The sequence below is a fragment of the Chlamydotis macqueenii genome, chromosome 23, assembly GCF_036417535.1.
Source record: "Chlamydotis macqueenii isolate bChlMac1 chromosome 23, bChlMac1.mat, whole genome shotgun sequence".
In the NCBI taxonomy this organism is placed as follows: domain Eukaryota; kingdom Metazoa; phylum Chordata; class Aves; order Otidiformes; family Otididae; genus Chlamydotis; species Chlamydotis macqueenii.
This window is the reverse complement of record NC_141578.1, coordinates 333,883-360,918: the sequence shown is the minus strand read 5'-3', so window position 1 is coordinate 360,918 and position 27,036 is coordinate 333,883. Positions and strand designations below refer to the sequence as shown.

The 27,036-nt window shown below is 53.2% G+C and overlaps 2 protein-coding genes across 11 annotated transcripts in view; one reads left to right on the top strand and one right to left on the bottom strand.

Moving 5' to 3' along the window:
- The first annotated feature begins 200 nt into the window (after nt 1–200).
- TBC1D22B (TBC1 domain family member 22B) lies at nt 201–19,668 on the top strand. 6 transcript variants are annotated; one of them, XM_086765779.1, is made up of 14 exons: nt 201–380; nt 4,963–5,019; nt 5,967–6,280; nt 7,188–7,367; nt 7,855–7,925; nt 8,281–8,409; nt 8,845–8,910; nt 9,814–9,928; nt 16,784–16,890; nt 17,238–17,313; nt 17,627–17,754; nt 17,993–18,088; nt 18,216–18,312; nt 18,585–19,668. In XM_086765779.1, exons 1-14 carry the CDS (start codon nt 325–327, stop codon nt 18,629–18,631), a joined length of 1,539 nt encoding a protein of 512 aa, XP_086621905.1. In that variant the 5' UTR covers nt 201–324; the 3' UTR covers nt 18,632–19,668. The 6 variants fall into 6 exon arrangements, with proteins under 6 accessions (XP_086621905.1, XP_086621904.1, XP_086621907.1 ...); XM_086765778.1 differs by having other exon boundaries at nt 18,460–18,598; XM_086765782.1 differs by lacking the exon at nt 201–380 and adding an exon at nt 2,507–3,622 and having other exon boundaries at nt 18,460–18,598.
- A 141-nt stretch (nt 19,669–19,809) lies between these two features.
- Nucleotides 19,810–27,036, bottom strand: part of BRPF3 (bromodomain and PHD finger containing 3) — a 37,893-nt gene continuing 30,666 nt past the window's right edge. For 3 of the 5 annotated variants that reach the window (XM_086765773.1, XM_086765772.1, XM_086765774.1), the window contains 6 exons: nt 26,446–26,625; nt 23,641–23,820; nt 23,162–23,359; nt 22,618–22,828; nt 21,802–21,933; nt 19,810–20,508 (listed from right to left, as the gene is read on the bottom strand). In XM_086765773.1, the coding sequence (XP_086621899.1) occupies nt 20,131–20,508; nt 21,802–21,933; nt 22,618–22,828; nt 23,162–23,359; nt 23,641–23,820; nt 26,446–26,625 (1,279 nt within the window). In that variant the 3' untranslated portion in view covers nt 19,810–20,130. Of the gene's footprint in view, nt 20,509–21,801; nt 21,934–22,617; nt 22,829–23,161; nt 23,360–23,640; nt 23,821–24,298; nt 26,626–27,036 lie in introns of those variants that run through there. The other 2 variants (XM_086765776.1, XM_086765777.1) reach the window with 2 other exon arrangements.

Genomic DNA, 27,036 nt, shown 5'->3' with positions numbered 1-27,036 from the left:
CACCATGGGCGGGATGGTTTACCCCTCCTCCCCCACAGATGGTCTCTCTCGTCTTAGAGAGCCCCGCCCCTTCGCGCAACGTCACTCCCTCTCCGCGTTCGAGATTGGCCGATCCGCAACGGCTTGCCCGAAGCAGCCAATGGCGGCGCTTTCCCCGCCCGCACCCAAGATGGCGCCGCCGGGGGCTGCGGGCAGGCGGCGGTGAGACGGCCTGCGGGGGGCCGCCGCCTTCCTCCGCGCTCCGCCGTTGCGCCGCGGGGCCGGCCGGCCGGTGGGCTCGCTCGCTCGCTGGCTGGCCGGCCGGGCCCGCCTCTCCTCCGCGCCATGGCCGCTGAGAGCGGCAGGCAGTTCTGGAAGCGCAGCGCCAAGCTGCCGGGCAGGTGAGCGCGGGCCCGGCCCGGCCGCTACCGGCCGCCCGCCCCCCCCGAGGAAGGCGTGCAAGGGCCGCAGCCCCCTACTCAGCTGGGGGGCATTGGATAGCGGGACTGGAACAGCCTCTCTGCCTTGGGAAGGGGCTGTCAGGGGCACCCAGCGTGGGTGTGGGGCTGGGGACCCCTGCGAGGGGAGGGGGCGGGGATAGCAGAGTTGTCCACCCTGGCTATGGGGCAGGGGAGCTGGTTGGGGGTCCCAGGGTACCCCCGGCAATAGAGGGGGTGCCAGCGGCACCCCAGGCTGTGGGGCAGGGGAGTTGTGCTGGAGGAAGTCCCCCTGTGTAAGGGACAAGGGTAGCGCCGGGATTGCCCCTCATCTATAGGGCATGGCAGGCGGTGTGGGGGCTGTGGGGACCCCTGTGTGCACCCCGTGGGAAGTAGGGTGGAGGGGGGCAGGGCCTTGAAGGCCCCTCGTGCTGGCCCTGGAGCCAGGGCTGTACCGTTGTCCTTTCGGCAGGTATTGAAGAAACCTAATCCCTTCCTGAAGCCCTTAGAGGTGTTGCCTTGGGGGGCAGCATCTCTGTCCCAAACAGGTGCCCCTGCCAGCGCACGTTCCCCCCATTGTTATCCTGCCCTGTGTGGGGTGTCACTCCTAGTCTACCTCTGCTCAATACAAGGGGCTGTGGGGGCTCCCTGTGTGCACCTCCCTTCCTTCGGTTCCTCTGGGTGTGCTGTTCTGGTTCTTGTCAAGGCACCCGTACTCACCCGGTGATGGCAGAAACAAGTGAAATGTCTGATTCAAGTGGGATTTAGGGAGAAGGGACTGGTGGTGATGAAGGAGGTGCTCCCTACAAGGTCTTGGGAGCAAGGCTCCCACAGGGAGAGGGCACCCACCTCTCTGGGGAGGCTTTCACAAGTGTTCCCATCTGGTGCTCCCCACGTTTGCTCTTGTTTGCCTTATCTGAACCCTGCCTTTCCTGTCCTGGTGCGCAACGCAGTCTGAAATGCTTAGTTGGCTTTAAATCCTGCCAGGCCAGTTAAATCTCTCTTTCTAACATGCTTTCACTTGATCTTTGTCACTGCGCTGGCTCCCTCAGGTTGGTGGGACAATCCCGGTCTGTGGCAAGCAAAAGGAAAGAATGAGCACCACGCACTCCTCCTCTCTTAATGCTGGGGGAAGGAAATGCTATGCTCTCCAGGGGTCATTTTGTCTCCTGATTGCTCCCATCCCTTCCCCGGAGGTCACAGGCGTGCTCCCAGCTGGTGGTCTCTGGACAGCATCTCTCTTCCGCAGTGGGTGGTTTTGAGCTTTGGCTTGGAAAGCTCAAACCAGGTGAACCGGTTTGTGAGGCAGCTGGTCCTGCCTAGACAATACACTCCAATGTCAAGTTTTTGGCAAAGTTCTCCCCTGCGCCTAACTGGCTGCTTGGCAAATATCCTGCTGCCCGGGAGGCTTGTTACCACCTCTTAATACCTTGTGTGCTGGTCCTTTCCAGTGACAGTTACTGACAGGTCTTGGGCAACACAACCACAAAAGGTGGAGGTGGGACGTGCTGTGTCCATCGTTGCTGGATGTGAAGCTCCTTTTCTTCTCTTTTGTCTGAGCTTTGAGAGGTCTTCCCATACAGATTCTTGGCTCTCTCCTTTCTTTGCCCTGACGAGCTGGCAGAGGGAGGCTTTGTAAAGATTTGGAGACTGTGTTAGCTTCTTTTTCCATGACACTTTGTGCATTTGGTCATTGAGTTTTATTAGCTTTCAGCTGGGTTTTTTTTTCTGTGTAAGTGTGGGTTGGCAGAACTAGTAAATGTTGTTTTGTGTTTCCAGTACTACTCTGTGGAAATTTTCTGGGGATGCGTTGGCAGGTTGGTCTGATGTGTTATCCTGTGCGATGGGTTATTTCCTGCTCTTTAGAGAGATCAGCATGCAGGCTCCGGGCGAGTATTTAAATGCTGTTTCAAAAGGGTAGAAACAGAGTCTTCTAGGAATAAATCTGTTCTGTCTTCAAAGTGGCACTGAGATTTCATGGACATGCTTTCTGCTGCATTGTCAATAACCCACACCCTGTGATGGCCTCCTCACGAGCGGTGTAACGCAGATGCCACAGCCATCATACCGGATGCTGTCAGTCACCTGTTGTACCAGACACTGAACATCCCAAAGAGCTTAAACTGAGACAGGACAAGGAACTCGCCAGTTTGGGAGTGTGGCATCAGCTTCGGTATCTGCTCCCGACCCAGTGGTGTGTTTGCTAAGATGCAGTGTCTGCCCGGAGCTTTCTGCCATGCAAAAGTGAGATGGAGATGGGTTTGGACAGGGAGCTAAGCTTGGAGACGGCAGATTCATCTAGCCGAGCTGCATCAGGGAAAACCAGACACGAGTGGGTAAATACAGTTACTGAGCATCACTTGGTGGTATTGCTTGCCTGCCTCAAGTTTCTCAGCTGTAGAAGTGGGATGTAGTAACGCTGCTTTGTGTGGAGCTGTAGGATCTGCTGGAGGTCAGCGACAGGGATGTGAGCTGAAGGAGCGGGATCAGACATTGAGGGTATCATGGATGCTACGGCACAAACTTGCTGCCTGGCAGTCGTGTGTGTGCTCGCATGTCTTAGAAGTCACCTGTTGCACACCCTGGAGGGTTTGTGCTCCTCCTGTCCAGCCTGTTACAGCCTCTGCGTGGGTGGGTAGGACAGAGAATCGGCAAAGATGGGACACACACAGGGAGAACCCACTTCCTGCAGCGGTTTGAGCTCACCAATGCAGGATGGTGCTGTTCAGCTCTGCCTCGGTAGCCTGCTGGGAATGAGAGCTCTTCAGCTGCTTGTGTGGGAGCCGAGGCTGATGGGCTGTGCAATTAGATCAGCTTGGGATGCTTTGTTTGGGGGAGCCCGTCTTCAAATTCCTTAAAAAGAGCTGCTTGGGAGGTGGGACCCTCTGCTGTTGTATCAGCGTTAGTCGGTGATGGCATCGGTGGATTGCTTCAGAGCCCCAGGAAAGGGTTTCCTCACCCAGAGCTGGCTGCCACATCCCCTCCTCTCTCTCTAACACACATTGTTCATTTGGCTTGTGAAGTTCAGGCCCTCACACGTGAATCAAAGCAGTCACTCATCCTCAGCGCGTGGATCCCTGCGCAGAGAGGAGCACAAGCTGTCACGAGACGGTGCGAGCTTGGTGCTGGATATCGGAGAGGCTCTGCCAGTTCCTCCTCTGCGGGGAGCTGCTATGAGTCATGGGGAAGCAGCACTGATCTGGAGGGTTTGTTTTTCTTACTCCTGATAATCTGCTTGTATGCCCACCCACGGGGGTGCCTCTGCTTAATAGCTATCCTGACTTCTAGATGCTAATTAGTCAGCAAACTCTTTCCTAGGCTTGATCGCTGGTGGGTAAACACAATGAGCCTTTTCAGCGCTTCCAGCCACGAAGGGCAACTGCTCCAGCAGCGAGCCCACTCCTCGCCGGGCTTCACCACGAGAAACTCTCTGTGTCGTGGTTGTTTCCAGCCTCTGCCCTGGATCTCTGCATCTCTCCCTTGCCAGCTGGGCCTGTTGTTGCCACCTCCTCAGCATTGACTGGTTCCCAGCGCGCTTTCCAGCTGCGCCAGGCTGCCGTCCCCCCCCCACACGGCCGGGCTCTGCACGTTTTACTGCTGGGCACCATCTGCAGCTCCTGGAAACCAGGCCAGCTCTGTTGACCCAAGAGGAGCCTGTCCCTTGTGTGCCAGCTCTGAATGGGCTCTTGTGTCCGCTGTGGGATGCAGCGCCTTGCTGCGTACCAGGGGATGGGGAGGACTTGTTTTCCAGAGGTGGTTTTTCAGAGTGAGGTGGCTGTGAATAATTACCCAAATGGAGGTGTTAACTCCAGATCCCTGTCTCGCGTACAGTGTGTAAGCCTAGCGATGAGCACTCGTCTAGTAGCTCCTCTCCGAGGTGATGCTCTCCATGTAGTGCCTGCAGCCCTCGGGCTCCCTGTCCCACTAGTGGCACTCCACGGAGAGGGGAGCTGAGGGACTGAGACGTGGTGACTCATTTCAGGCCACATAGCAAGTGGTGGATTAAGCTGGGATTTGGACCTGAGTCAAACCATGTACTGTGCCAGAGACAGCTTTGCTGTAGCATTGGCCCAAGAGTTTGGGGTTCAAACCTTCAAGTGCGTTGCGGAGGAGCCCCAGCCTTGCTGACTGGAGTCCTTCCCTGTCCTGCAGGGCTCAGAAGTGTGAATTCCTAAACATGGAAGTCCCCTTGGTGAAGAAGAAAATGAACATCAGTGTATAAGGCAGGGGGGCTGAGACATGTGTTCACTCAGAGTGAATCAGTGGTGCGGAAAAGAGCAGAGACCAAATCCCAGCTCAGACTGGAGAGAGCCTAAGAGTTTAAACAAGGCGTCTCTTTGCTGCTACAAAGAACAAATCTTCAGCTGAATGTGGCACTTTGGATCTCAGGCTTTGAAGACCAAAGGTTATTGAGGTTGCTTTTGTTATGTATTCAGCTCCCAACAGCAGGCAAGAAGTGTGACCCCAGTCTAGGCTGAGGAGATTATTGGTGGGTGCTCTGTGGCTTTTTGCATTGTCTTCTTTTTTTTGTATTCTCTTCCTGCAGCATTCAACCTGTCTATGGAGCACAGCATCCTCCACTGGATCCCCGGCTCACCAAAAAGTAAGTGTTTCTGGAGATGCAGGCTATGATGCTTTGCAGTTTTTGGCTTGATCCTGCAGTAGGTGGAGGTCTCCAGCATCCTCTAGCACTGTGATGTTCCAGCGCAGAAGGGCAGCAGTGGTGTGCAGTGCTGTCTTTAGCTCTGTGAAAGTCTGCAGGGAAAGCTTTTCTGCTGGTGCCCTTTATGGCCAGAAACCCATATCATACCAGCCACATCAAAGGAGACAGGCAAATTCTTTAGCGATGGTGTCCGAGCCCTCTGCTCCTCTTCGGAGATGGAAGAATTAAGGGAAGGGGAGGTAGAGCTGCCCGGCAGCTGCGAGGCTGCAGTACGGCAGCACCCGTCCCAGCAGGAAAAGGCAGAGCTGATCTGAACTGCCTCCTTGTCTCTATCTCGTGCAGAGTAGGGGTGAAGGTTCCCCCTTTTCTGTGATGCTTTAAGTGGTGGACTTTGACTCCTGTAGCTTAAGGGTAAATGCGAAAGCTCCTCCTGAGCCTGAGAAAAGAACCAGGCTGGTCTGCTGCTGGGAGCCCCCGCAGCTGTATTGGGAGTGTCCACAAGTGCAGACCAGCTCTGTCTAACCTCTGACATGCCTCTCCTGAGGTTGCAAGACTTTTTTTTGGGTGTTAATCTACTGGTTTTCTCTACAGTGGGGGAAGGCAGAGCTGGAGGAGTTGTACGTCTTTCCCCTTTGCCCTTCTGAGCTGGGAAACCTGGCACCTCTCCAACTGTCTGCTGGCACTGTGGCCTCTGTCCCCTGCCATCCTACCAGCTCGGGCTCTGCCTCCTGGCAGTCCAGAGAGACTTTACACATTCCTTGGGTTTGGGAGGAGAAACAGGGAAACTGGAAAAAGGAACTGGCTGATTGGAATGGGTATGTAAGGAAGGGAAGAAAGTGGACACATCTGACAGCATTGCTCTGGTACTGTTTCTCTCTGGCTTCCAGCTTCATCAAGGACCGCTCCAAGGCCACCACGCTGCCTATGAAAAGCAAGAAGGCCTCCAGCTTTCATGAGTTTGCCCGCAATACCAGTGATGCCTGGGACATTGGCGATGATGAAGATGAGGACTTCTCTTCCACCTCTTCCTCTTTGCAAACTCTGAACTCTAAAGTGGCCAAGGCCACGGCAGCCCAGGTTCTGGAGAACCACAGCAAGCTGCGGGCGAAACCCGAGCGGGCCCAGTCTGCTCTCAGCGACGTGCCCACCAACTGCAAGGTCATCAAATCCAGCAGCGAGGCCCAGCTCTCCAGGACATCTGGTAAGAGCCATCTTCAGGAGCAGCCTCCTGTTCCAGTGCTCTCCTGGTTGATCACTGAACTCGGCCACGTGCTGCTACTCGCATGTTATGGACGAGAGGCTGTGGCACAGCCCGTAAGCTCAACAGAGGCTTTCACCTCCTTGTAGTATCCTGCGCTCCAAGGAGCCATTTTTAGAGTCCTGCCTTTAATGCTTCAGCCTCCTCTGCTGCTCAATATCCTGCATACAGGCATGTCTGTCCCAGAGGATCCCATGTTCTGGGTGCTAAGGGATTTTGGAGATCGGTTAAGTTCTTGCTTGGGGTTGCTCACCTTCAGCTTCCTTTGTGGCCCAGTGTACTCTGAGAGGTCTGGATGAGGTCCTGTAGAGCCCAGGTCGGTACATCTTGGACGGGGAGCTGGGCAGCATCAGTCCTTGCTCATTTTGCCTTCTTGCAGGCAGACGACTGCCTGTGCTGTGGAAGTAGCCCAGCAGGTCCCTGCTGCCAGCAGGTGGCATTGGCAGCCCATCATCTCCTTTCTCTTTGCAAGCAACTAGCTTGATCACTGTTTAGATCAGCGGTGAGCAGGGTAGATCTGAAGGTCTATTCCTCTGGGATTCTGAGGGATTCCTTCTGCCCATGGCTTCCCATGTGAAGAGGGAAGTCTGATCCACTGGCAGCCAGGTGTCTGGATGCAGGAGGAAGCACAGGAAGGAGAAATGTGGGTGAAATAATGGAAGAGCCACAAGAGATGCTTGTGAACCAGCTGATCCATCGGAGTGGGCCAGTGATATTCTGTTTGCTGTGGCTGGGTTCAAGAGAGATGAAAGCTGCAGTGGCAGGTCTCTAACAGTGGCCAGAGGAGCGAGGTAGGTTTGGAGAGGTGCAGTCTCCTTCCCTACCTCACTGCAGCATCTGTTCCTTGCAGAGGAGGCCTGTGTGCGGACCCCCCTTCAGAAGCAGCAGTCCCTTCCTCTTCGGCCTGTCATTCCACTTGTTGCCCGAATTTCTGACCAAAATGCTTCGGGTGCTCCTCCCATGACAGTGAGGGAGAAAACCCGCCTGGAGAAGTTCCGGCAGCTCCTTTCCAGCCACAACACGGACCTGGGTGAGTGTGGCAAAATGAGGGTGCCTGCAAGTGGGAAGGGAACGGCAGAGGGGGCCTGCTGCCTGCTTCAGGTTGTAATCAGGTCTGCCCCAGAGTGGAAAAAAATAGCTACCTGCAGTTGCACCAAGTGGGATGGTTGCTTGAACTGCTCTGTTGACCTATGGTTATGTCCTCCACCAGCTCCCTGTCTGTTCCCAGTCTTTCTCCAGCTTGCAAGTGATGGTTGTGATCACTGGGGGCCCTTGGCCTCTACGTGAGAACAGTGGAGTCCATGCAGCCACCAGCTCTGTGCCCAGGCTGAGCTGAAATAGTCTTTGTTCCTCTTGCCTGCCACCCACGTCCCCAGTCTTTGCTAATGTGGAACCTTCCTGGAGGCTCAGTGTCTCCAGAGCCTGCAGGAGCAGACTGGGCTTTCCTCTCCTTCTAGGTGTAGTGGTGCCTGGACGTGCCTAGGATCTAATCCATTGCCACCACTATCCATTTGCAGATGAGTTGAGGAAATGCAGCTGGCCTGGTGTGCCCAGAGAGGTCCGGTCCGTGACATGGCGTCTCCTCTCAGTGAGTACTTGGAGCTGTGACGCAGGAATCTGGGGAAAATGTGCCAAGCCAGACACAGGCATTCCTAGACCTTCACGTGTCCTGTAACCAGGTTTGCTCATGTTGTATCTGTGCCCCGCGTGTGGGTGAACTGTATGGCTTTTTTTTCTGGTCAGAGAGTGTAACTGCTACATCCTCTTACAAGATCAGTAAAGGCATCATGGGCTGGGAAAGCCAAATCCCATGAAAGCTCTTTCCCCAGCTCCTGAGTCTCTGTGCCTGATGCTTCTGGGTGCACAGCTGACTGGCAGGATTTCAGGGGATGATTTGTGGTGAGGGAAGAGGGTTTGATCTGACACAGGTTTTCTTGCCACAGGGTTATCTCCCTGCGAACATGGAGCGGCGAAAGCTGACTTTGCAACGTAAGCGGGAGGAGTACTTTGGCTTCATCCAGCAGTATTACGATTCCCGGAACGAGGAGCACCATCAAGACACCTACCGACAGGTATGAGCCCTCTGCCCTTTGCCTGGCTTTCTGCCATGGTTAAATCAATTTCCTCCCTTTTGCTGCTTGTCCATGTGGTTGAGGTCATGCTAGGACTTCCTCTAGCTGTAGCTATTAGGACTCTTCTTCCTGGGGAAAGGGCACCATGTTCCTGTCCATCTTCTTACAGGTATTAGTTTAAGCCTTCCCTAAATTGATCTAATAACTCGATTTTGGACCCCAGCTCTTTCCCCGCTCTGACCACTTGCTCACACCAGAGCGGAGGAGACCACAGATAAAACCGTAGATCATTTTCTCAGTGCAGCTGTCATCTGTAGTCCTCACCATGCTTGTCAGCAAGTGCAGCTCTCACTTGGGGGCACACTGTTAGCCTATGATGAGTTATTGTACCCCTGAAAAGCATGGCTGGTGTGTGTAACCCACCCTTTCTTCCAGATCCACATCGACATTCCAAGGACTAACCCGCTCATCCCCCTCTTCCAGCAGCCACTTGTCCAGGAGGTAAGGGGGGTGAAGTTCCTGCCCCACGTTTGCTGTGGGGCTTGTGTGTGGAGTTAGATCAGTACTGCCACTAGTGAGTTAGCTTTGTGGGGAAACTTCCCTGACCGACAGCAAATACCTGCTGAAACAGTTTGATTTTGTCGCATGTTTCTGAAAAACATCAGAGTTGGAGCTCAGGGTTTATAAGATCAGCTCTCTTGTGGCGAGATGTAGTCAAGAGTTGGTAAAAGACCTGAAGCTTTTGTTCTGAGACAAATTCAAGGCGTTTGAACCAGAATGGGAGATCAATTCTGTTTTGCTATGAAACCTCTTTTGTGTGAAGCAGTATGTGACAAGCTTGGGCAGGGATGGGTTTGAGAAGTGGCCAGGAGGTGTGGGCACCTGTCCTTTTTGGAAACAAGCTTAGCGTATGTGGTATGTCACAGCATGGTGTCCTGGGGCTGGGGCAGTCTGGAAATAACACACTGGTTCTTTGGGGGAGGCTGCTCTGTTCAGAACTATCCCAATCCGTGATGTTTTGCTGGGAGTGCTGTGCTGATAACGGATAACAGCCTCAGCTTTCCACATGATGTTCAGCAAGGCATGCTGCTCTGCTGGTAGGCAGCCCTATCCTGTGGGTGGAATGGTCTTAAGCCACCTGGATCTTTAAAAGTTGAGCCTACGTTTCTTCAGGCGGAAGCTTTGAGGAGCCCGGGCTGCCTTGTTTTGTGAAGTGTGTGCTGGCCTGTGTGAGGGATCTGTGGATCATACAGAAGTCTGTACATGCTGCTTATCTTACCCGTATTGGTGCAGAAAAGCCTGTCAGTGCATGATCTCTGCTTGCTGAGCTTAGTGGTTATGCTTTTCTGCCTTTCCTCTGTGCACGGCTAATGCAGGTATCTGCTTTCCATAATTATTCCCTAGATCTTTGAAAGAATCCTGTTTATTTGGGCCATTCGACACCCAGCCAGCGGCTATGTGCAGGGAATCAATGACTTGGTCACTCCGTTCTTTGTTGTGTTCCTCTCTGAGTATGTTGGTAAGTGACATTTGCTGCTTGAAGCATGGTGCTGCCTCTTCACCACGGTGTTTGAAGTGGTGTGAAGTGCTGGCATCAGAAAAGCTTGCCTTGCTGGAGGGGATGATGTGTTCTTCCCTCAGCGCCTTCTGCCAGGCTGGAGATGCATCTTGACCTCTTAGGGTATATTTGCTGCCTCATTTAATTGTCTTCAGTTTCATAACCTTGCTGATCTCCACGGAAGCTGAAGTGCTACGAGTGGATTTGCATTTGAATGTACTTAGTATCCTTACAGCTTGGAGGAGAATGGGGTCTTCTAGGCGCAAGGGAGTTTAGGCAAAGCCCTGATGTACAGAGTTGGGGGAGGAGAGGGTCTTGCTCTCAAAACTTGGGTTTGGAGCTGGTTCTTGTTCTAGGAGGAATAAGTGAAGTATAAAGAGACCCTGTTGAGAAAGTAAAATAAACCATTTAAATAAAGATTGCTGTCCTGTGCTGCTAGTACAGGTGTGTTTCTCAAGCTGAGAGTTTCAGAAAGCAAATTGGCTTCTCCCCGCTGCTTTTGGCTTTCTTGTCAGACAGTTGCTTTTAGCCAGAGATCAAGTAATTTCCACTCACAGCATTTGTATTCTTTCTGCAGCTCTAGCTGTGTTTTGGGGTTGACAGCTGGGGTGCTGTAATCCCTATGCCTGAAGGCTCTTGGTTTTCACTGCAAAGAGAAGGAAAAAGGAATTTATAAGACTGTATTAGTGACAGAGAAATTATTTTGAAAAATATTGTTAAGGTCTGATCCAAAGCTTGTTGAAGTCAGTGGAAGCCTTGCACTATCTAGCTAAGGTTTTGTAAACTAGTTCTGATCTGTTTCTTCTGAGGACGTTGCGAAGAGGTAAGCCACCTCAGTTTCCACTGTGGTAGCCGGTGTGGTCAGGACTGATCCCTAGGAAGTGCTGTTGCTCCTCATAGCCTGAAGGAGAATACACAAAATGTGGCTCTGCTGCCAGCTGGAGTGAATTCCCTCTCCTGGGAGTTCAAGAGCCTGTTTGGTTGGGCCTGAGCATGTTCCCTTTAAGTGGCTTCTCCTGTGCCCTATTGCTTGAGTGACACTGATGGCACTTAGTCTTGGCAAAGGCTGGTTGCCCAGGATGGATTTATTGTGTTAGAAGTGGAGCTGTGCACACAGTGAGTTATCCGTGCAAGAACGGAGCTGGTCAGAAGCATCAGAGCTGCCTGTAGGTACCTGTTATGACTTCTTGCAGTCCTGCACCATGCTAGGTGTTGGGGCTCAACTCTGCATGTGGCTGCAGAGTTCATGCTGTGTTGGACCTGTCTGTCTCTTGCTGGAACTGCGTCTCGCGATCTTCAAGGCCTCTTTGCTCCTCTCTGAATGTGGCCTTCCTGTTTCCAGCTATTTCTGAAACTTGTGTTGGAGGTCAAAAAAAAAAAACCAAAACCCACAAATATCTGCATGAGACCCATTCATTTTAGCTGAGCAACACCACACATCCCCTTTTGTGCCTAGAGCCTGGGATTCAAAGCCAGCCTTTAGGTCACAAGGTATCTCCGTGCTCCCTGCTCTGGCTGTGTAGCAGTCAGTTTAAGGACAAGATCAGTAATTGCCTTGAATGTACTTGGGAAAGGAGCTGGCAGTGCTCGCGTAACCCCTTTTGCAACAGGATTGAAGTTGCTGGGTTGGAGCATTGGCTCTTCTCTACAGCTACCATTGCTGACAGGCCCTTGAAGAGCTGGCACTGAGCAGGGCAGGTCTGGAGGCTCTCCCTGTTGGATCACTAATTCTTGGCATCCCTGGATCAGCCAAGTCTGCACTGCACCCAACTCCTTGCAGCGAGAGAGCCAAAGGAGGCCTTGCACGGTTTAGTAATCCTTGCACAGCACACACCAAGGGACAACTCACCTCTCCATGGGGAATCTCTTCTTCAAATGAAATTCTGCTTCTATTCTTCCAGTTGTATCCTGCTTGGGAAAGGGGACAGTCTGTATGGCTCAGGCAGCCCCTGCCCACAGAGCCACGGAGGGCTCATACACCTGTGTGTCGTCTGAGGGTATTTCCAAATTCAAAGGTCTCTGTACAACTGGCCTGGAAAAGTTTCGCTCTCCTTTCCTTGAAAGCTAGCTCTGGGAAGTCGGCACCAGCACTGACTCCCTCCTCAAATTTCTTGGGTTTGCTGCCCCTGCTCTCCTTTCAGAGCAGGTGTTTTGTTGACTGCGAGATGCTGGAAGGGACCCACTGTGCTGCCAGCTGGCTCCTCTGCTTAGCTGCCCACTGTCTTTCCCGGTGTATTTGTGTTGGAGCCTCTGAAGGGCTGTATCCCGCAGCAGCTGACTCAGCAGGACCCTCAGCTCTCTGGGGGCTGTGGAGGGTGTGTGATTCAGAGCTGACAGGCAGAGGTGGGAGTTCACAAGCTGTTGGCTTCAGTCAGCTGTTCAGCACAAGGCCAGGCTGACACCCTGGTCTTCTAATCTAGTGGGTTCTCACACTGCGGTCTCACCTCCGATATCAGGCTGATTCCCATCTCTGAGTTCATTGTAGGCTTTTAACCATCATCTCATGCTTTGGGCAGGCGTTGCATTCACAGACAACATATCGGCTTTCCTACAGATCAATTAAAGCCTCTCCCTGCTGCTCGTTGTCTGATTGATGTACCTGGTTGATGGTGTCTCCATTGTATATCAGGCACTAGAGCAAGGCTTCAGACATCCTTCAGAGGGCTTCTCTGGCTTCCTAGCAAGGACTAGAGTGTGTCCACGGGGGAACGGTGGGTGGTTTGGGTTAGGGGATGGTCTGTAGCTTATCAGACACATTGAGGAAACAATTTGGCAGCTTCCTTTCATTGAAGTTGACACAAGCAGTGAACCAACAGTCAGTAGGGACTCGGCAAACTCCCAGGCCCTTGTGTGCGGAGGGATTAAACACAGCTTGCTCCAGGGAGTGTTGAGAGCAGTTTGGCTGGATTTGGGAGCAGAGCCATGCTGCTCTGTCTTTGACTTGGTGACTTTCCATCCTCACTGTAGAAGGTGTGGGGAGGAAGGGTGTGTGCCTTTCTGGGTCCTGAAGGAGGTAACCAGACCAGTGAGTGAAAAACATTTGCAGGAAACTATTTCTTTTGCATGCTTAGGGAACTGGATGGCCCCGTTATTAACTTGCCTGACTGAGAGGCTTCCATTGATCCTGCTTCCCTCTTCTTTCCAAGCATTGCCTTGAATCCAGGGTGTGTACCCCTTTGATCAGCTTCAGAAAACACCAACCAGGCTGAAGCAGGGAGAAGCAGCTCTTCCCCAGAGCTTCCAGGCCCCATATCTGAACTCCCCAGCCCCCTTTTCCAGTACCAGTCAGGACCCATTGCTTTTCCTTCACTTGGACCCAATCTGGATGCAAAACTCCTTGTGCTCCTTCCAGGTGCTGGGCAGACTGCTGTGAGCCCTTGGCAGGCGAGATAGATGTAACTGCTGGTTTCCCCTTTCCCCCAGTGTGGCAAGCTGGCTCACTGCCCGTGGTGCTCTACCTGTCTCCCTCATGAACACGGCTGCCTCAGCTACTTGGCAGCAGGCATGGGCGCTTTGGGGCCCTGCCACTGACAGATCCCAAGGTGGAGCCATTCCTCCTCCCGGCTGATGGATGGCTTCTGCCACAGGTTGCTGAGCACTGCTTGTTTGCAGCTGGTGCCATCGTGAGGAAGAGCTCGAGGGAGGTGTTGAGGCTGCAGGAGCAGCTGAGCCTGCTGTTGCTGCCCTCCAGATGGGATGGGATGGGAGCAAGCTGCCAGCACCGCTGGGGAGGCAGAGCTGAGTGGTGGGAGGGGAGAGGCAGCCTGGCATCTGAGGAACTCGGCCAGAGGAAACCATATGCCCCTTTTTCCAGGTGATCAGAGAGGGCCCAGCAAGCACGAGAATGCTGAGCTGTTAGTCCTGCTGGAACTGCCTCCCAGCTCAGGCCCTGCAGCCCCTCCTGAGTCACTCCCAGCTCCCGTGGCTTGTGTTTGCATTTAAAATGGCAGTGACAAAGCTCAGAAGGAGTTTGGCATGCCCAGGTAGTGTCGGTGCTAGCCCCTGCACCCTCTCCCAGAGCTCTCTGCCCATCTCAGTGTGTGACTCTGCTCCCCTCCCTGATTCAGGGTCTTGCGTAAGGAACTGTCCCAGCTTTGGGACCTGTTTGGCGTTTCACTCCGCCTGTAGAGGGGAGCAGTGCCATGGAAAGCATTGATTTTGCTCACTCCTAACTGGCTTTGTTACTAAATCCTAATCATGGTTAAATTAAGACTCTATTTCCTTGTAAGCAGGAGCAGAGGTGGAGCTCGGATGAAGTGAAGGGGAGCATTGTGCTGGGTGTTACTGCTCACACTGCGACTGGCCCAGCCTGTTCTACACTCTGGTTTTGCCCTGCACCTGCTGCTTGCTGCATGCCATGCAGATTTGCCCATTGCCATGCAGAGCTGTGAGCTAAGACTAGATTTAACTGCTCTGCAAGTGTCTAGTCCTGTGCTTGAGCCCCAGCTGCCAGAATAGGGGGGTCATTAAAGCTCCCCTGTGGAAAGCAGGGATGTAGGCGGCTGGAGCCCTGCCTGCCGTCTGAGGCAGGGGTTCAAGTGGGACTGTGGCGCCCCTTCTCCTGTTTCAGCCCTGAGCCCTGCTGAAGCGTCACTCACAGGACCTTTGCTTTCCCCAAGCCCCAGCTGCCCTTGGGCACTCTGTGACACCGGCAGTAGTCTCCTGGCCACCCCCAGCCCAGCCGCAGGTGCCTGTCACCGTGCCGCTGGCTCCCTTTCAGCCCCTGTCAGAGCCGTATGCCGAGTATCTCACTCCTGTCCGTGGAGCCTCCTTAATGATGCCACCAAGCAGATGTTTGTGCTGAGCCACACGCTCCAGACACCTGAGATGTTGGTTTTTTTTTTTTCCCAAGCTTCTTGCAATATGTATTGGCTCATACTGGGGATTTCCTACCACCGTTTTGTTTTGACACCGGGGTGCTGGCAGGGTTAGTCCTCTTGTCCTCATACTGGTGTGAGCTGCAGGGTGTTCCACACCACCTGGGCAGGTCACCACATGTCCTTCTCCATCACAGCCTCGTGCCTGGAGCTGCACAGGGAGGTCTTCTGCACCAGGCTCATTCCTGCGTGGCTGAGCCTGCCTCTCCCACCAGTTCTGACCATATGCACATGGCCTTGTCCCACTCTTTCACCTGCTCATTCTCCTCTGTGGGGGAAGTTAGGGAAGGAGATGGGTATTAAACAGATCCCGCCTGCCTTTCTCATTACCTGGAACGCTTGGGAGTGGCTGCAGAGAAGCCAGCAGAAGAGTTTTGGATGATGACTTGCAGCTGGAAAACAGGCTTGCTGCTCTTTCTGCTGTACCAGATTGCCAGATTAATGCAGGGTTAAGCCCTTGATTGTCCTTAAAGCTCCTGATGGCAGTTTGTTCCAGAGCCTCTCGAGGTAGGAGCAGTGTTGGAGTCACTGGCTCTGCGCTTCCCATCCTCCTGTGGGCAGGATCTGTTACCATCAGTTTTCACAGCGCTGCCAGCCTGCGGCAGCTGCCCTGTGGCCTATCTGAGCCAAGAGAGGGGCCCTGCTCCAGCCCTGAGCCCCATCCTCTCCCTCTCTTGCTCTTTTCCAAGGAAGATCAAAGAGGCTTGTTAGGATTTCTGAGCCTCTGGGTTTGGAAATGGTCCAGTTTAGCCCTGGCATCTGTTAATCTGATTTAGCAGCACGACAGCAGCGTGAGGGGTGTTCTCCTCCCAGGAGGGAAAGGAGGGAGCTGCTGGGTCAGCCAAGCCAGGAGGGCCAGACCTGTGTCTCCTGACAGTCTTCTCCCTAGGTTCCACTACCTTCCCATGCTTGTTGCCCTCTGCAGCCTTCAGATCAAAGTGAGCCTGGCCTGGAGCAGGTGATCTCTGCTCCAAACTCAGCCAGCATCACCACTTTTCCACCCTAGAGGCGTCTGATCTCTCCATTGCCCTTCCTGGGCATTCATAAGCCCATTTAAAAGCAAGAGCAGCTTTTTGCACTCTGTAAGTACCCTTTGGGGACAGAACTGCCACCAACCCTTGTGCTCTCATGCCCCCAGATCACTGGATTTGAAAAACAAGCTTGCACAAATCTCTGCTCCCTCCACAGCAAGGCTCTTCCACGCGTGGGACTGCTTCTGTTTGCTGGAGCTCTCCTGTCTGCTGGGCGCAAGGAGCAGAAGAAGCTCTGTGAAGCTGAGCAGTCTCTCTGCCGTGTGGCCCTGCTGTCAGGCTCCGTGCTGGATTTAATTTGGAGCCTTTTTGCTCTCCAAGAAGATATTTGCCCACTTGTGGGTCCTTGCAACTGTGCCTGATAGTCCTGCTCTCCTGTAGAGGTTTCTGAGGCTTTGGCAGTTCTTCCTCATGAGTCCTCAGAGTTGGCAGTGGGAACTGAGCTCCCTTGGGCGGCATTTGCTTCCCTGGTTTATGGCTGCAGTGACAGATCCGCTTCTCCCCGTTCTCCCTGTGGTGCTACCAGCTGGCAGAGACCTGCTGTCACCGAGGGTGGGATGCGCTCTAGCGAGAGGGGTCCTGTATGCCAGGAGCTTGGTCCATGCACAGCCCTCGCCCCAGAAGGACAACAACAATGGCAGCGCTGTGGGATCCCTCCCGTGGTCCCTGGGGAGCTGGGTTGGGTTTGGATCACAGCCGCTGAATCCTTTGGGGTCCTTCAGCCCTTTGCCCGGGTTGTTTAGTAGGTCAGCGCATGGGTGCCGTACTCTGTGCTAGGCAGGTTGCTCACCGTGCGGGGAACCTCGTGGTGCCTCTTGCCCTGCCTTGGCCTGATAAAGCCCCTCGTTGTGTCCCATGAGCTGCCTGGTGTCCCCTGTCCTGATAACTCTTCCCTCTCTGTTTTCCAGAGGAGGATGTGGAAAACTTTGATGTGACGAACCTGTCACAGGATGTTTTATGGAGCATCGAAGCCGATAGCTTCTGGTGCATGAGCAAGCTGCTGGACGGGATACAGGTGAGCCTCTGGAGCTGCGGAGGTTTCTCTCCCCTTGCGAGGGCAGCAGTGCAGTCATCTTCTCTCCCTGTTTGGGTGAGCACTCTGTGTGTCCTAGCATTGGGGAAATTTTGCTGCTTCACTGAGCTAAATCTGTGGGTAAAAGCATGGGGAAATAATGTGCCGTGGCTGTCCAATGACGCTGTCCTGACTGGGGACCTCCCAGCAGGCAGACGATCCTGGTGCTCAAGAGCAATGTCTTCTTGGCTCCTGGTGATCTCGGCTCCCTGTGGAGCTGGAGATCTGGTTTTGGTCATTTCTAGCTGTTGTTAGAGCTGCTGCTTCTGACTTGTGACCTCTCCTCACAGGATAACTACACCTTTGCACAGCCGGGGATCCAGAAGAAAGTCAAAGCCCTGGAGGAGCTGGTCAGCCGGATCGATGGTAGGTGACAGGGGCATCTGAGCAGGTTGGAGGCTCTTTTGTCACAGCAACGGGAGGCCTCCTTTGCAAGTAGCACCCTCAGGGCAGGGGTAGATGCTTACCTACAGCACATGTGGAAGCAGGGCCGGGTAGGGTTGGCTGGAAACCTCCTGGGGACAGGGTTTTGCTGGCCAGGTAGCACAAGCTGAGGAGTAGAGGCACTTGGGAGAACAATATCTCAGCCTGAAAGTGCAACAGCCGGTGTGTTTGGGGCAGCGTGCAGGAGCTGGGGCAGCGTGATCCCCAGGTATGTAAGTGAAATGTGCTGTTTCAGAGCAGGTACATAATCACTTTAGGAAGTACGAGGTCGAATACCTGCAGTTTGCGTTTCGCTGGATGAACAATCTGCTTATGAGGGAGCTGCCCCTTCGCTGCACCATCCGCCTCTGGGACACCTACCAGGTATGCAGGCTCCCACTGCCGCCCCTGCTCGGCTGGTCGCTGTGGGGCCAGTTCCCTGCACACAGGGGGACAGAGGTCTTCTGACAGCACCCTGTAGCTGGGGAGATGAGGGGAACAAAGCAGTGTGGCCCTGAGACATTTACAGCCAGCTGAGTGATGGGTGGCCTGGTAGGACATCTGTGTCTGGGGAAGCCGTGTCCCAGCTGCAGGAGCTGACCCAGAGTTTTGCTGTCCGCAGTCAGAGCCGGAAGGATTCTCACATTTCCACCTGTATGTCTGCGCCGCCTTCTTGATCAAATGGCGGAAGGAGATCCTAGATGAGGAAGACTTCCAAGTAAGTCCTTGGGGCTGGGGGTAGAGGGGAGGGAATTGCTCTGATTGGAAGCCCAGTGTGGACGCGGTCAACCATCATCTCGAAGCTGGCTCCAAGATTGTCTGAACTTGGGATCTTTGCCTAAAAGAAACTTCTGAGCATCAGCACTCAGGACAGAGAACGGAGCTGTTGGAGGGTTCAGACATCAAGTAGCAGCTCTTCCCTGGGCTCAAACTTTGGTCATGGTAAGTCTCTTTGTGTTTGCCTTCTGGTGTCCAGCTGTAACTCTGTGGTAGCACCCTTTATATCAAGGGGTTTTGGGGCACCTCAGGTGCTTCACTGATTTGGATCGAGACACAAGCGCATCTTAATGCTGTTTCTGAGCCTTTCAGACCCACGAGTGTGGGGAGCGGAAGTTACTGACTGCTGCTGCCTCTGGTTGTGCCAGCCCTGAGCCTACTCTGGATCTGTACTCTGCCTTTGACCGCCCCGAACTAAGCACCTTCCCCTCTTTCAGGGCCTTCTGATGTTGTTACAAAACCTGCCTACGATACACTGGGGTAATGAAGAGATTGGACTCCTGCTCGCAGAAGCCTACAGACTCAAGTACATGTTTGCAGACGCCCCTAATCATTACCGCCGATAGGTGCCAGGACACGACTCCCTCCTCTCCCCCATGCCCACCCCCTCGTCCTGGCCCGATCTGATCACTGTGGCATTTTTGTCATCCCAAGTCCTTAGACACTCTGGCCGGGAGCTGCTCCTCGCTGTACAAAGCTCACATTGACTCTTGTCTTAACTCTTTATCGTGTGCCTGTCTGCCACTCCATGCGCCTGGATGTGCCACTCCAGCGAGCGTCCGAGCATCAGTATTTCACACCGTGCCGGTGGCTCCGGCCAGGGAGAGAGGTCTGAAGGGACCTTGGGAGGACGTGGGGGGCAGCTTTACAGATAAACTGAGCCGAGGATGAAGCCCTCCTGCCTTCTCCACCCCCTGCCCTGGCCTTGTCCAGCTGGGACCACCTTGGCTGTGCTGCCTCATGTTATCCTGCCACCACGTGCGCTGCCCCCTCTGCTCCCTTCTCTCTGACACCGTTCACTCCAGCTCCCAGATGAAAATGCCTTATCAGAGACCCACCTGGCCGGAAAAATCCTCCCCCCGCCCCAAGGGGGGCAGGGCAAGAAGTTTCTCTCAGGGCCTAACTTCGCTCCCAGGGTCCAGAGACCCCAGCACTTTGTGGGTTTGTGAGAGAGCCCCTCGTGCCTGCCCTCTCTCATCTCCATCCTTTTCGTCTCCCTCTTCCCCAGGGCAACTGGGCGGGCACGGCAAGGGTGGGGACCACTCCATCCACGCATGGTTCAAATGATGCGCGCCAGCTTGACAGGATTGTTGATGACTGATATCCTGTCGGTACAGCCCCCTCTGGCATGGGGGGGCATGCAGGGTGCTGCCGGGGGAGCAGCATCTCCCAAAACACCCTGCAAAGCCCCCGCTCCTCCGAGGCGTTCTGTGTATATTGTGTTCTGTGTATATGGGTCAAAGATGTACAATATACGTCTTCTGTTTGTAGCAGATAATGGTTTTATATTTATAACGTGCACCCCGTGTTCTCCCCATCCTCTCCACGCCTGGGAAGGATGTCTGGGTACGGCTTCGGACCCCTCCGGAGGCAGGGGACATTTCAGAGCTGCATTTCTGCCCCAACGTATTTTTTTGCAGTGCTGCATCTGCCAGGAAGCGGTCCAATAGAAATATGTATCTCAAGGCTGTACCTACGAAGAGGATTTGGGCGTTTAAAGGTGACGGGAAGCAGGGGAGAGCCATGTCGAGGAAACAGGGTATCCGGGCTCATCGGCTGCTGGCGCATGCCCTTCTGAGTGCTGCAGGGCAGAGCCACACTGGTGCTGCCAGTGGGACTCTCTGGGGATGAACACTCCTGGATCCAGCACCAGCTGCCCCCAGCCCTATGGACACGTCCTCCCAGGGCTTCTCCTGCAGGGCCAGCAAGGACTGGGCTGCCCTTGCCCCCGTCTGCTTTTAAATCGACCCACTCGTGAATGTTTTAACTGGACAGGTTCTTCTCACGGGCAGGCGCCGTCCACGTCGTGCCAAGGGTTGGGTGGAGGAGGGCATGGCGGGGGGAACGGATCTGGGCCACCCCGGGTTTATCCCAGTGTTCCCGCGGGGCAATGTGGGCTATCTCAACAGGGTGCGGAGGTTCCCGGTTCCTCCGCTTTCCGTTGCTGTTCTCGATGGGAAAAGGCAGCGGGCCGCGAGGCCGGGGCCAAGCATGTGAAAGGCAGAGCCTTGTTGCCAATAAAACTCCAAACAGTGTCTCAAGAAATCCCTTTACTAATCTAGAGTTGTTTTTCTCAACCATTTGGACTTCATTTTTGTGTGTGCCTTTTGTTGTTTTCTCCGAGAGACAGACGTGGTGGTCCTTAGAAATTAAAAAAAAAAAAAAAAAAAAAAAAAGAAGGAAAAAAAACCCAACAAAGCCCCAAACCAACAACTGTGTGGTCTGGCACATGTTTACGACGTGATTGGGGGTGGTGGGCCTTGTTTGGCCTCATGAGGGGCAAGAACGCTCCTTGTGCCTCAGTTTCTCCACCTGTGAAATAAGGACTAGCTCCTGCTCTTTGTGTTGTAAGGAGACAAATATAATTACTTCCGGGCAAGTCTAATCACCTGTGTTTGTTGCCCAGGCTTTGTTAGAACCCATTGTGAAGGGCTGGCTCTCCAGCTCCTTCCCCTGGGTCCCACCGGGGCCACACAGCTGCTGTCCCCATCCAGGGTTTGTGTCCCATCACAGCCGTGTCCCCAGCACCAAAGTGGCCCCTGGACACCTCTCCTGGATGCCGCTCCCTGCACTTCCTGCTTTGCAGAGAGGTGCCATCGGGGAACCTTTAGCCTGGGCCGGGAGAGCCCATCAGGGTTGTTTCTGGCCTCAGCACTGGCAGGAGCCAGTACGGGTTTCGGATAGCCTTCCCTGACCTGGCCAGATCCTGCCGCAGGCTCAGCATCCTTTTCAGGACGAGTGCCCTCTTGTCCTTTGGAATCAAGGCCGTTACAGCCAAGGGGTGACTGTACCCCAAATCTTGCAAGGTGCTGAGCATCCCTGTCCCCAGGTAGCCCAGGATGAGGCCCCCATCTTTCCTCCCAGCCTGGAAACATCAGTGTGGCTCTGGATGAAAGGTTGGGTCCTGGCGGGGAGGTGAGCGGGCTGTCTCTGTGGCTGGTGACACTGGAGGGTGGCCTGACCTCCACATCTGTGAAGGGGGAACCGAGCACCCACCAGCAATTGGGGTTTCACCCAGGTTTTAGAAGCTGCAGGTCCTGTCTAGGATGGAGAAAAAGTGACAGGGAGCCACTGCAGGGAGTTTAGTAACTGCAGGGCTCGTTATTTTTGCCCCTGGAAACACCCAGCCCGTGCTGTAGCCACAGGGCGTGTGGTGAGCTGGGTTTCCCCAGCTTGCAGGGCTTCATGGCTTACCACCCGGGGTCACAGCGCTGCAGCTCATGGGGCTCCAGCAGCTCCATCGCCTTGCAAAGTGGAACCCAACTCCATTCGACCCACACGGTCTGCAGGGGATATCAATTCTGCTCTAACGAGGGTTGATCAGCCCTGGCTGACGGGCACGAAATCTCACACAATTGAAGTAAGAACCAGGGTAAAAGCTTTGCCATGCACTGGTCCCATCTCCCTCGCTTGCCCCTTCCTCCTCATCCTCACCTTTATCTGCCTGTCCGGTTTATTCAAGCTGCCTTTATTCCTCATCTCCATCCTTCCCAGGATCAGAGTCCCATCCTGAGCTGCAAAGGGGCCCTGGCTTGCTCCAAGGACACGGGCTGCCCATGTCTGCTGCTGCAAGGAAGAAAAATAAAAACACACGGTTCACTGCTTCCTCTTAGCTGCTGCCCAAGCTCCAGCCTTCTGAGCACTGAGGCACACGTTAAATACGTATTACTCACCCTCTGCCCTCCCTCCCCAAGCCCTCGCTCCCCACCACAGTGGCCCTCACCCCAGGGCAGCATGGGGATACCAGCTCCAGTGGATGCCGATCCTGGCTATTTTGGGAGGCTGGAGCAGGAGAGGATTCATCCTCAGCACGGCGGCACCGTTAAATTTTGTCACCTGCTATCCATCTGTCTCTGAGGAGCTGGCTCCACATTGTTCCTTCTCTCCATTTTTTCTCACATAAAAAAGCCCAAGGACAAACGCACACACAGCGCCCAGTGTCAACTCCCTTGTCCTCACCAAAGGGGACGCGGACCCCCCCCCGAGGGTCTGGCTGAGTCACACAGAGGAAAAAGCTGCCACTCTTTTCTCCTGCAGTGCATATACGCTATGTGTCTATAGAAAGTGCTAATTATACTTACAATTATAATTAATGAGCATGTAGGGAGAGCCGACCCCTGGCTGCACCTACGGCTCTGGATGCACAGCCAGCATTTGTGATCGGAAAACCTCCTCCTCTGTGGGTGTGGGAGCAGCACTTGCCCTAAGGAGACCCGTCCCAAAAATAAATGCACGTGTGTGAGCACCTACCTGCGGGCGCCCAGGGCTGGGCACGGCCCCTGCACCCCCAGCACTCCATGAGCCAGCGTTGCAGCAGCCAGAGGGGCACAGATCACCCTGCTCCTGCATTTTGCTCTCCTCCAGGAGGCTTTTTGAAGGGCACGGCCACAAACAAGATCCTTCTTGAGGTCTGGGACGTGACTCCTTCTTGGCCATTACCTGCCGTCCCTGCACCCAGTAACTTAACAAAAAAAAAAAATTAAGAAAATTAGGAATGATTGCAGAAATCCGACAAACTTTCCCTGCCCTTAATCAAAATCTGCTGGTCTTTAACATCGCCCCCGTGCTGGATAAAGAGCCGTGTCCTTAACCAGCCTGCATGCTGAGCCAGGGAATCTTCTTGTTTTCAAGAATTTTGTTTCCCCTTTTTTTGCAACTCCAAAAAGAAACACAGAGAAATGGATGGGGCAAGGCTGGTGACTGCACCTGAAGCACCTGACATGCACCACATAATCAAAAGGAAATTAAATTTCTCCTCTAGAAAGTTTTGCTTGCACCACTGCATATTGATTACGGGTTTTGGGCAAAGGTGGCGGTTGCGGCGGCTCTGGGAGACACTGTCACACCAGCTCCGGAGGGACGGCAGATCTCAGCAGCTCCCACAGATGCTGCTGCCGAGGCCGGATCCAGGCCGGGCAAACGCAGCTTTGCCAAGGAGCCCTGTGGCAGCCTCCCCTTCCAACTGAAAGCAGAAGCATCCAAAAGGACAAACCTATTACGGGGAAACCAGGAATTTAATTACTCGGTATTTCAGCATCAGCTGGAGATGAGGGTCAGGGACTATGACAGCATGGTGGCCAAAGGGACAGGAGATTATTGGAAACTGAGGCTTTCCATGGATCAGGCTCACAATTCTGTGAGCACAGGAGGCAGAGGGCGTGCTGGCAGGGAGGTGAGAGCCAGGATGAGGCTTCAAAGCAGGTGACTGTGTCTGTCCCCTTCAGAACTTGGGGCACTCAGGCTGACAACGGCATGGGAGAAAGGGAAAAGCACCCTCCGGCTCCTGCGGGGTTTTGCAGCACGGCGGTGGGTCTGTGCCTCTGGCCCCAGGGGGGCTTCGTGCTCCTGGTGGCCTTGGGGAGCAGCAGCCTCCAGCGAAACGCGGGGTCTGCAGAGAGACGCTGGGCACCACCACCTGCAGCAATGCGAACTTGCGCAGGCAGGGAAATGCATCTGAGAGGAGAGACAACACAGGAGCCCTGCTAAGATGAGAAACCCTGCCCAGCCAGGAGCCAGGGACCAGCCTGGCTGCAGAGCCCAGCCCTGCTGCAGCCGCATTGCTCGGCTCCCGTCTCCATTAGCTGGCAAATCCCACTGCCCACGGCCCGGCAGCGCAGGAGCCGCCAGCCCACCATGAGCACCACCAGACGGGATTCAAGCCCCAGATTCCCAATGTCCATCCCTTCGAGGCTCTCGGCCACCTCCCCGCCTGGGATCCCACCCTGCAGCACCCAACCCTGTCACCCACCACACAGGGAACACACTCATCTCCAGGAGATGTGCGAGGCAGCATGAGAAATCCCTCCGCGCGTCCCTTCCCTATCACCGCTCTTTGCAATCGCTGTACCCCTACATCTGGGATGACTGGGATGAATAAAAACCACCACAGTTATGTCCTGGACCTCAAGACAACACTAGCAAGGAAGGACTCTCTTTTTTTTAATACATTAGAACATTTATTTCTCAGAGAGAAAATATAGTCTTAGACAGTTAGGTTATAGTTGGTAAAATTAGCATTTTTTTTTCTTTACAAGCATAGATTTTCTTATTACCTCTCTTATACCATCTGATATAAACAACTCTAGAAAGCAAATAAACTCACTTTCTACAATAAATAGAGCGATCTGTGCTTTACAGCAGACTGACAGTAACGTTTAGGTCCCGTAGCAACAGCAGGATATCAGCCAATTCAAATTCTAAAATGTCATTTAAAAAACAAAACCAAACAAAACCAAACCAAAAAAAACCAAATCCCAAGATCTTGAAACATATACACAGGTCACAAGTCCACAGCTGAGCTACCACCTGGAAAAGTGTACGTTCCTTTAAATAAATTACACTGTGTGCATATAAAAGACCCAGCAACACAACTGAGGACTTCAAGAATGGTGACAATAGGTCTAAATAATTTAGAACAATATTTTACAGCTATATACACAACATCCTTACCTAGCCACACTCCATAGGCATTATTATTATTATTATTATTTTTACAAAATCCTACGCCCCATCTCTATATGTTACAGGAATCTTCCTTCAAGTGTGGTTCTGTGTCCCAATGTATAAGAAGTGGTATTTTAAAAAAGTAGACCAAGTAGAAATGGCAGTGATTATTCCCTGCTATTCATTATTATTAATTATTATTCATTTGACCCCATATTCTCTTCAGTATGAAAAAGTTAAAATAATAAAAAAATATTGAGTTAAAAAGGGAAATGATGATATTCAATCTACAATCTTGCTCTGCACCTTTGGTTCTTAAAATGGGAAAGCAAAGAGGGATACACAACACAAGAGCTTGGAGAAATCATGAAATCCTTGGCTAATAGAAAAAGTTTTGTCATCGAGTTTCCCACATCAGGTGTCCCCGTTTTTGCAACGCAAACCCAAAGAGGGATTGTCTGCAGAGCTGGGTTTACCTGGGTTTTAAAGGATGACAGCACTGGAGACCCACACACTGGGTAAAGGATACACGTGTGTGGGAGAAGGTGGAAAGGCAAAACGGTCGTGTGCTCTAGTTAGTGCTTGGTTTCAACCCAAAGCGAGCCAGAGGAAACGTCGGAGAGACAGGAGAAAAAAAAAAAAAAGGAAGAAAGGAAGAGGAGCCTTACACCAAATGTGCATAACCCAACACAAAAGATGTAACTCCCTTCAACCCTGATCAACCTCAGCGCCTGCAAAAGCTGCTCCAGCTCATCAGACACCTCCAAAATTAGTTTTGCTTCTTAAAAAAAAAAGGAACTTATCCTTGCTTTGACTCAGTACTGCACTAAACCATGGTATGAAATGTTACTGGAACAGGCACAGCCACAGAAACCAGAATTTAAATGTGAAACCACCAAATCAATTTCTAGAACATACGCACGCAAAAACCAGGTAATTTGCTTTTTGTATTTAAAGCTCTGTGCATCTGTGGATGTAAGCATGTGCAGCAAAGGGGAAGGTTACCAAAATATCTCAGGCTTTTCTAAATGCCATGAGAGAAATCTAACACAAAACCACTACATATGTAGGCAGGAAAATCGTAACACCAATTCCCAGCTACGATTTTTTTTTTTTTTTGTAATGTGATGGGACAATCAATGTCATTTATAAAAATAAAAAGGCCAATGATGGTTAGGGTAAATTTGGCACAAGAAAGTCCAGTTGGGATTTCCATAAAGGATCCTGGTTCCGTTACAGTGGTGACGGGTTCCCAGGAATTACTCGGGGCTGGCTGATGACTCCAAAACCCCGTTGGCACTGGGGAGGCAGAGGCAGAGGGTGCGTGAGGCCTGAACATCCGAGTGCTGCGCTCTGCTCACTGCACCAGCCCACCTTGGCTCCCGTCACTTGGCAGCTTTTCCTAGCTACCTTACTCCCGGCCCTGTGGACTCTACATTTCATCTCCTGCCAGCTCTTCAGCGAGACACATTCAGAAAGAAGCTGGACAGGCTTTTTGGCACATTTCAGGGTACTTCGAGGAGTGCTGACAGCTGCTGGGAACGGCGTCCCCCGGCCGGTCAGCGCACGAGGCTGTCCGCTCTGCCGACAGCGGGGTCTGGAGGAAAAGGAGGAGTGGCCACCCCGACCCCTTACAGATAACTGGACGTCACAAAGGGATGATCTCCCCGCACGCGGCTCATGTGAATCATGGCTCGGTCATATGCCACCTGCACAGACTTGCGGATGCTGGTTTTTCGGCCTTCCAGCATCTTTAACTTGTCCACTGTGTCGTCCACGCCGAGGGGATAGACTTTGTCACGCGGAAGCCACTGCCTGCAACAGAGAATGCAAAGTCCCGTCACTGAGGGCATCGAGAGGGGAAACGGGGAAAGAAGAGCAAACACCCGGAGGCCTCTTGCCCTTGCAATGCTGCACCTGAGCTCCACAGGAGGCTGGCTGCTCCCATGTGCCTGGCTCTCATCCCCGCTGCACAGCTGCTGCAGGCCAAGGAGTTTGTCCCAAGAGTTTCCAAGACATGGCCAAGTACTCCAGCTCCTCAAGCATTCCCCATGTCTCAGCAGCAATGGGTCACTACTTGCCATCTCCTCCCCAGGAGCAGTGTGTTCTATTTGTTTATAATTAACACCCCACAACGATGTTTAACTGTCTGCATTTGACATGGAAGAACCACCTGTAGCCAAAATGCCTTCCTGCACAAGCACAATTTTACCTCTGCTGGGAATC